General features: G+C 30.7%; 1 protein-coding gene across 1 annotated transcript in view; it reads left to right on the forward strand.

Moving 5' to 3' along the window:
- Window positions 1–3,916: 3,916 nt before the first annotated feature.
- The window catches only part of ND-23 (NADH dehydrogenase (ubiquinone) 23 kDa subunit), an 18,136-nt gene continuing 11,649 nt past the window's right edge, over window positions 3,917–10,403 (forward strand). Inside the window, exon 1 of the mRNA XM_067052482.1 lies at window positions 3,917–3,967. Coding sequence (XP_066908583.1) covers window positions 3,934–3,967 — 34 coding nt within the window. The 5' untranslated portion in view covers window positions 3,917–3,933. The remainder of the gene's footprint in view (window positions 3,968–10,403) is intronic.

Here is a 10,403-nt window from a genome sequence, read left to right on the forward strand (position 1 = left end):
TATATATAACAAACTCAGGATTCATATGTGTATATAAAAAGTTAACAAATCGATACGGTACAGATTGGGTTTTTATGGTTTCGACACGGAAACAATGTCTTGTCACATTCCGCAGGATGAAGGATTCTGTGTTATAAAGCCAAAAAATAAACAAATTTGAGATAACAGAAGAACTATGCACGGGTTAAAGCTCATTTATAAATGTATGGTTTTGGGTATTCCGAGGTATGTACCTCCTGCGTGGAACCGGGACCTCAGAAGAAAAGACTGGCCACATTGCAGAGGTTGGCTCTGCTGAGGGTCACGAAGACCTATATGAGGCAGTGCAGGTGGTGGCCGAAGCACTGCCCCTGGATTTCATCCTCCCTGCAGGATTTTGTTAAACATCTGGTTGTGGTACCGAATGGATTCCGCGAAAGGGTTGGGTGAGACATCCATGAACCCTATGGAAGAAAATGGTGTGGACGGACTCCCCCAAAAGTTGATATATCGTAAAGCGAGCCAAAAAGGTTGATATAGTTCCGAATTGAGTCCATAAACCTATACGAAACCATAGGCAGGGAATCTCAATAATAGTCTCCTTAATTTATGGAGGTAGTTAACTAATCTCCGTAAATCCGACCACCGACTTCTCCAGTGCCCCACGGCCACTTCAATGGACTGCCAAACGTGTAAAGATTCTTCCTGTAATATATAACTGAACCTCCCAGAATCGAGCCTTTTTACAATAAAGGAGAATATCTTACATACAATGTCTTGAGGACACAAGGAAGGAGTCAAATTATAGGAAACCTCCTCCACTTCTCAAAATATTCTTGCTGTTCTTTAATCGGTGACCCAAATCGACAACAGTGCCCTGAATTTGGAAAATTTCTGTCGGAGGAACCGAGTACTATTCAACCATAACGAATAATCGGGCGAAGCTCTGTGCCAATAATTTCTTGAATCGAGTAAGGGATGACAAGTTTGGATCGGCAAGATTTAAATTTCTTAAACAATCCATTCCAACCGTCCATCCACCACAACACATGTAATTAACAATTTTGTCAAATTTGACATTTAGATCCCATATTGATGACAAAACTAACACTGTATTACCACCAACTGTTTTCGGTACTCCTCCAAAACCCATCATGGAACATTTTACGTTTCCTACAGGTAGTCGTAGGAATTTTTATATCGATGGTGAGCTTCGGATTTCCCTCTTGTTATCGAAACTCGGATCTAAAATCCTTAAGCCCTTCTGCAAAAACATAAACATAATCTTCCTGAGAGAAAATAGAAGTTAGGTGCTTGATATCACGGATCGAAGCGCGCTTGTTCTCTAAAATGATTTACAAACCTTTTCAACATTCTGATTTTAGAGGCTAAAAAATTTGGTAACACCGGTTTTATCTTCGATCGTCATTGTAAGGATCCAAATGGGCCTTTTAAATAATTGGATAATTACTAACTATAGGTTTACTAACTGTAGGTTTACTAACTATGGGTTTTAATGTTCAACAGATGCTCGAGGCTGGGTCTTTCAATTTAGAATCTAAATATTGTAGTTTTTATAAATCTGATAAGTTCTTATTATCAATCAAAGATTTGAATAATTTACAAAACGTCAGCCACTCTCGTGTACAATCATGAAATGAAGGAATAATTATTTTTGGGAGATGAATTATTTCTTCCTGCTCTATTCCAGTTTTTAAAATTTGGTTACAGATCAAATGTCCCTCATTCTATCATCACAAAATTGCCTAGGATCGATCACTTTTTCCAATAATCCTGGCAGCGAATATCCTAATCCGTCTTATCATGAGGGATATTTTCCAAATTTGGTGCTATTTAGGAATCATAATTTTTCAAATTAATCAGTTAATTAAACTATTTTTATTTTTATCGCCTTCGGGGAGGAGTACTTAATAAAATCCTGATGCAGGCAAATAGTTTTCATGATATCGATTTTTAATAAAAGTCTTATTCTAGGGAGTAACATATTGACAACGGATTGATGAATCCAAATAGAGCACCTAATTACAGTATTAATTCAAATAGAAGATATTTATTTAGTAGTGATCAGTCTTAATGATTTGATCCTAAACGATTTTCAACATAAAACATATATGAAACACTAACAAAAAAACTTGTTTTGCTTAAAAAGCCCTTGTAGCATTCTTACAATTTCACTATTACTCCATCAATTGCGCTTATAAAATTAACATTGAACATGATATCCAATGTCATAAATAAAAATTAATTTGAACATCTTATATAAACAAACATCATATGTTTAATCAGGACCTTAAGGAACTAACTGAATATATTAGTTATATTTTATTCGACATTGATATAGGTGAACTGACTTAATTGGAAAAAACACTCTTTTCACTTAAAAAAAAAATTAACAAGGATATCTACCAAAATGGCACGTTGAGATATATTACATCAAACGATAATTTCCTTGGGGGGATGAAAATACCATCCTCTATTTTTTTTTTAATTAAGGGGATAAAAAAAATTAGTTTATTGATTTCATAAACAACAGTGTTCTGAAATACCTATTGAGAATCTCACTTGCCAATGTCAAGGGGTCCTAATAGTGCATTTTGAAAGAAAAAGAAAATTTTTTCTCTCCATTGCCATCCTGATCACTCTTTAACCGCTAAAAATTTCTGTTGAGGGTAGGGAGTGACTGCCCAGAAAAGACTAATCAACCATTCTTCATAGTACAAGAGCCCAAGAGGAGAAAAAAGGCAGTTATATTACTCCAATTTTTGATAAATTTAATTAGTTCTCTTAATTCATCACTAGATGTTATAATTTTTCAACCAAACCAATAAGAATATCAGAAATATATATAAAAAAAAATAAAAAATATTAGAATTAATTTTTATAAATTTCAATATGCCAAAGAATTTATTTTTTATCCCTTTCTGATATACGGAGTGATTATAATATAGGTTACCAACCTATTGTAAGGAGATTGGATAGGTCAAGTTGTTCCGTTGGGCCGCCACGCAAAAACAGACAACTGGAACTAATCAATGCAAATCGGGACAAATGGCAGAACTAGCTGAGCAAATATAACTTTCTTCTATGCCAACACTTAACACACCATTTATTCATTGCGATTGAGACTGCTAATGGCATTAAGAGGTGCACATTTTTTTAAAATTTAAAACATAAGTAGAATAAAGCGATAACCCATCCTCGTGCTTACCGGTTTGTGTAGATCAGAGAACGAGTTGTAAACTTTTTTTTTGAGTGAATTATCATAAAAACTAACTGAAATCGGCAGTTGTAGTGAAGGTATTGCTTGTAAGTGATTTTAAAATTAGAATACCTGAAAATTCAGAGGTTAGAATGTAACAGTCAAAATAAAGTGATTTATTTTCTTTCCCAAAATAACATTGGAATATCAATAGTAAAAAAAGTATGTCCCTATTGATTGGTTGGGTCTAGGTTTGATTTGCGTAAAATATTAGAATAAAGAATAAATATAATTTTTTTTTTTTTTTTTACTGAAATTTCCGTTTAAGATTGGAAGCTTCCTTTATATTATAACCACTTCGTATATCAGTAAGAGGTAAAAAAAAAAATTCTTTGGCATATTGAAATTTATAAAAATTAATTCTATTACTTTTTTTCTAATTTTATATCTTTTTTTTATATATACACTTCTGATATTCTTATTTGTTTGATTAAAAAATTATAACATCTATTAATGAATTCAGAAAACAAATTAAATTCCCAAAAATAATTTAGAGGTAATTAAATAATGTAGTAAAAAAGTGGAAACACAGACTCACTTTCCCTATCTATTATCATACCTACTCCACTATTAGAAGTTAAAGATGTATTTTTTTTACACTATTTATTGATCCACACCTGTCCAAATCTAAAATGACATTCGACGCATTACCTGGTACAGTATTCTAGATAATAATGACTGTCACACATCGATGGACATCGCACTGCGGTAACATTCACAATATAAATTAAAACAGATAGATTTGTATTACGCACATTCATAAAGTTGTCCATATTTTTTGTCAAGATCTTACTTAACATATACATGTATTGCAGATTTTTTTTTTTATTTTATTAATATAAAATTTTTATATCTCAAAGTAATTTAAAACAAAATGAAATTTCCATCGTATCGTATTATATATAAATATGCCTCAGATAATAGATTCTATATTTCTAATAAGATTCCAAATAATTAATTTTTACTCATTTTATATATGGAATATATAGTAAGGGGAAATATTTCAATAATGATAAATTCATAATTCAAGTTTTCTATAGAAATACACCTTTTGAGATAGAACAGTGGTTTCTAACTGTTTATGAGAGCCTCTTCCATGGGAAAAATTTTTGAATGAGTTATTCCATGTCAGCTCACAGTTTTGAAACTTACCATCTTAGTTCTCTTGAGCTTTGCACAGGTTTTGAGTAAGTATCCTAGCCTTTCTTAGCTTTTGCTAAAAATTAATGCCTTATTTTTAGACCCTCTCTTTGTATCAAATGATAATATAGGTGTTCAACCGTTTACCTAATAGTACCATAAGTTAAAAAAAGATTCCCAACCTGATTTAGACAGACTGGTAAATCGGAGAAAGTCGAGCGTGGCCGATCTCTCCCGAAGATAATCATATGCCCATAGTTTTGTTATATTTTGTCACACTGTTGTGTTCTTTGCAGGAACGAAGTACGTATATAACGATATTCGTTTGATAGGACCCGATATATTATTTAAAAAGAAAAGTATTTTTTTTTCTTCTAAAATTAAAATATGACCATCTTTTACTTTATTTTGGCAAATATAATAAAACTGTTTTAGAGTGAGTTTGAGTTTCAGCCTTATTTGCATCTACATGTCTAATAGTTCTAGAGTGTTAATATTTTTTGTCTGGTATTTAATTTCCTAGATATTGAGCATTTATTAGAGAGTTTTTCTGGAATTAAATTCCTGCTGAGATCACAAATTTAGATTTTTAATGTCAATTTGAATGCATTTTTTTTTTTTTTTTTGGATTACATGATATTCACCCGACCGCAAGTTTTTAATACAGAGGCTTGCATGGCAGACTAGAATATTTAAGTCGTGGTAAATGGTAACTACAAAAATTAAAATGTTTTTAATTTAATATACAAACTTTTAAAATGTTTAATTGTTTATCAATTACAATATTGTCTCTTAAACCACTGTCGTAACTTAATATTAACATTATTATCTTAAGAAAAAAAAATTCCCAAAGATTCTTTCATAAATTTATGAAATTAGCCTTTAAAAAGATGTTGATATCAAAAACTTTATTTCATAAAGAAATTCAGTCGTCATATTTTACGACCGAACTCATCATTTCGTTTCAGGTTTAGGGACAAAGTCATTTCATATGCTCAAAACTTCATGTAAAATAAGTCCCTTTTTCTGCCAGAGGCTTACGGACTAGTGGCATGTTCTGAAGGACAAAACTTTTTTTGGACAAACCATTGAAAAATGGACGTTCAGATTGTAAAAATAGTTGGATTATAGAAAAAATTCTGAAATTCGGTCCGTGTAGGAGACATCTATGAAGTTGATGTTCAGATGAGACTCACAGTCGTAAAGCTTATGACTTGAACTGAAATTTCTTGTGGATCGAAGTTTTTGACTTGACGGGGCTGTTTTCATTGATTTTTAAAAGAATTTCGAGGAAATTATTATTTCTAACGGTATTAAATTGTTATATATGACTCATCGTTTATGGTAAAATATTGTAATTAACAAATATTTTAACACTGTGAAAATTTCCATATATCAACTTACCATATTTTGTGCCCGAGTGCCTCATATATTTTATTTAAATTATTTTTTGAGTTTATTATCACAGAACGTTATACTTTTTCTCAACCTTATTAACAGCTTAAAAAGTAATTATCTCAATACATAGATCAAAATATTTGGGTTTATTTTATTTTTTTTTTATTGAGTAATATTACATTCTGTCATATTTTTAGACATGGTAAAAAGAATCATAGAGCTCGTTCACACCATGTTTACAAATATGGAAATTAAATGATAATAAAATAAGAAAAAGGAGAGAAAAAAATAAATAAAATAATAAAAAAACAAATTTAAACTTAAACTAAAATAATATCTTAAACACAATCACTCCCATTTTCATTATTTACATACAACTTGGGGAAGTCTGAACTGTGCTCTTCTCTCCCTTCCCCCCCTACTTGTGGAGGAAAGCAGGATAGAAGATCCCGGAACTTCTCTCTCAACTACGTCACTGGTATGGGTTTGTTACTGACAAAACTAAAATAGACAATCCTTGGATAAATTAAATGTTTTTTTTTGTTAATTTATGTTTCATTAAAAAAAAAATATTTTGAATGATATTGTATCAATCATAGAACATTATAGTCACTTCGATTTTTTTTAGACATCTCTTTTCGTTCAGTTAAAATTTAATAGTTTTTCTTTGTTCCAAAAATTACAGCTGTGCTACATAGAAGACACCTACCCTTGAAGATTGGCACTGCATCGTTCCGGTTGTCGTTCTCTCCAGGTGTGGTCTATAGGATGTAGGTGGTTGTCACATGTCATTGAGAACAATCATTCTTAACGTTACCAGGTTTTTTCCAGCGGTACTGCTCCGGCTGGAAACGTTGGAGAAAACTCTTTATCTCTCATTAGCCTGGATTTTGGTTTAGAAAAAATTATCTTTTGTACAATGGAAAAATAATGTCATTTTTCTAAGTTTTATTCGGCTGTTTAACGTCCTGTTTTAATGTTTATTGTTATTATTTTAGAATTGAGCGTTGTCTTGGCTATTTTCAGAAATATTCAAATCGTAGGTTAAGCTCAAATTTTTTTTTTTTTCTTGATAGATTTATTTATTGATAGATATTACAATCTGCCACACAGTTGTGGGCAATAGGTAATAGTGATGAATGATCTCATACATACTAAAATAAAAAAATAAAATAAAATAAAAAATAAAAAAACTAAAATAAAATAAAGTAAAAAAAAAAAAACTCTCAACTCAAATTAAAAATGTCTTGATTGAAAACGCGAAAGTGGCGACCCACAATAAATAATAACGATATTTTGTAAAAGTTTTAACCATTTCATTTCATATTGTAGCACATTCGATTTGAACCGATTGAAATGACCAAAGAATTTTTCATTACTAATTCTTTGACGAAACAGTGGAATCGCTTTATTTTAAATGAACGTAAAATTTTAAAGTTGCATTTGAAGATAGAAGTTTTGTTTTTTATTCTAATAATTATGTAATTTAATATAATTGTTTTACAGGAATACATGTATAAATAATTACAGTTCTAATTGGGACCCCATTTGTGTTTATATTAACGTCGCCAATAACTTAAGCTTGTCTATCGTTTAAGTATAAATTATCATAAGTGTTCTATACCTGTTATATTGATGTCAGAGCCAGACGTGTAAAATTCTTTGTTATATTGTAAAACGTATATACAAGACTTTTTTTTATTTGCAACCTGTACAATACACGATGATTATGATTGTAAATGCACTACATACTCCTAGAGAACAAGATTTTAGGGCCTAGAAAAGAAACCTGGCCTGTATTGAGTAATTTGTTTTTTGCATTAGATATGCGGAAAGTGTTAGTAATCAGAAGTGGAAGATAAGCAGTAGAACAAAGAAAAGACTGTGGCTTCGATTGTGGGAGTTCTTGTCTCTTCGCGAGTTAGGGAGCCGTCGAATGATGATCTGACGAGTCAGACCTTCCTGAAGATAAAAACTATTAAACGAAGAAGAGGTTAATGAGAAGATAATCTTCCCCTACAGGAAGGGCGATTCTGATAAATTACTTAATCTGTCTAAGAGATTAAAGAACAACTAAAAATAAAGATTTGTCTTTAATAAATGCAATTAATAATCATTGTTACTTATTCTTGATTACTTATTACCTAAAATCTTTCCACTGTGCATTATTATGATAAAGATAATATAGATATTACTAACGCAGCGTTTTTCGATTTACAAACTCCTTCATCGTACCAAAACTTTGTACATCGTTAGCTTTTACCAGCCATATCTGAATATTATTAGTGGAAAAATGTTTGGTCTTGTTTTTTTGGATATATGTTCTACTTTAAAAACGTATTAAAGAATTGTACCTTTACCATATAATGTGGTTCCTGGGGGATGGGTGGATATAAAATCGTATATATAAAAATTTCAAAATGGTCTGTCCAGGTCGAAAATATGGGATTTATCATTAGCCATCGAAATTTCAGAATATATCTTATACTAATTTGTATATTTTCATTTCATTACTTTTTTATTTGTAATCTGTACAATAAACGATCAATATGATTGTTGTTGCCAAAATGTTCTATAGAATTTCTGTATTTTAGTCTTTTAAATTGAAATACCAAAGTAAGGGGGCGGCGAAAGTTTCTTCCGCTCGGGAGGCTGACACCCAAACACGCTATGCCACTGTAATAATAGTAATGATAATTTATTTATTTGCTAATGGAGCAACCCCTGTAAAAGTAGAGTTAGCCTGTAAAATACAAAATTAAATATATCATTGTAGTTAATTTACAAATACAGGGAGTTAATAATCATTTATAAAAACTAATAACATACAGTATATCCAAACTGGGTTGTCTACATTTGGCAGAGTAAAAAAAAGTCAGTACATATTTAATAATATAAAAGAAAAAATATATACATCCTATTAAGTTAGGAATCCTCCTCTAAGTATAAGGTTTTGTGTTACATATATAAAAAGAAGTTTAAGATCTAATCGTGAGGATACAGACAGAAATTCATACAACAGATTTTGGCTAACATTGCTTAATTTCGGCATGTAATGGATTCTGTTCTCTTGACACGCGGGACAGTTGGTTAAAATACACATAAAATGTTCTACACATAGAAATTCATGGCAATACTTGACCTGTATTCGTGGAAGCATGCTCTCATTTCATATATAACTGCTTACGGTAAGTTTCTAGTGCTTAGGTTATTTTTGAAATATTCTCGTCAATGGTTTATGATTATTATACAATTATTATTATTTTTTCTACATTATTATTAAACACGCTTATTTTGATTTTAAAACAACCATTATTCTCACAAAACTAATTCTTTGCCCAACTAAAACAGAAATTAAATTGATAAAAAGTATAGAAATGTATTAAAAAAAAAAAAAAAAAAAAATGCCGGACGCTCTATTGGTTCTGCGCGTGATATCACGATTCCTACTTTTTTATTCTGTTTCCTTTACTGAGCTTTCAGGTCTTTTTCCGCCACGAACAAATTGCTCCAGTTCTTCCTCTTTGTGTGATTGTTTTCTATTTTGCCTCAAGTAGCTAAGATATCTTTGGTTACTCTTTGAAATCTTTATCTGGTTTTTGCATCTCCTTGTGGTGTTGAAGGTTGTAAAGAAACACACTCGGAGGAGAGCATTAGCTCTTTAACAACGTGCTTAGACTTCATTTTTTACTCTCTTCCAGACAATCGGGGCATTCATGATGTTTTGTTAAATGTAAAATGTTTTACCATGTTAAATGTTATAAGTATAGGGTTGTGAGCAGTCCAATTTAAAGTCATATTAAATGTTAAATGTATAATAGTTCCTAGCGGATATCTAACCTACTTGTTTTATAATAATTCCTTCCTAAACTTCATGTTATTGTTTACTTCTAAAATAAATTTATTACAGCATGCCTAAATTGAGTGAAAAGTAGAAGTTGTGTGAAAGTCTTCTAATTTGTGAGAAAGAGAATGAAGATGAGCTAATTGACAACTGTTATTACATTATTATTATTATTGCTATCCATTGCTTTATTAGTTTTAAAACTTGCTAACAAAATCAAAACACAAACTACGAGCAAGTAATCTAACACAACAAATAAAACGATGACAACCTCAGCTGGTCGGTTTCCTGATGTCGTTCTCCATTTAACAGACCTTAACAGACACTCAACCATGTTTTATCGCTTTAACATGGTAAAAGAAGGAAATATTACTCCATTTAACAAACTTTAACATGTTAAACTGAAGATCATGAATACCCCTAATATTTGATTTGAATTACACTATAAACATCAATGGTAAACTGTTAGAGAAAAGTAGTGAGTTCTGAGTTGTACTGCTAGTGCACATTTATTTATTTTTTATTTTATTCATTTAAAAAATTATATCCAACATGTCCGACCAAAAGACAGCATCTATCGGACGGTGCCAAAATAAAACATTATAATGATTAAAATAAGTGAAATGTAAATATTACAGTTTTGAATATTAAAGCTTTGTGGAGGTTGTACAATTTTTAAGTTAGTTAGGTACAATATGTATTGATCTCAAATGATACAACTAATAATTTAATTAACAACAACTAAAATAATAATTATTAAAA

The sequence above is a fragment of the Halyomorpha halys genome, unplaced genomic scaffold (genome assembly GCF_000696795.3).
Source record: "Halyomorpha halys isolate HHAL.00 unplaced genomic scaffold, Hhal_1.1 Scaffold223.1, whole genome shotgun sequence".
Taxonomy (NCBI): domain Eukaryota; kingdom Metazoa; phylum Arthropoda; class Insecta; order Hemiptera; family Pentatomidae; genus Halyomorpha; species Halyomorpha halys.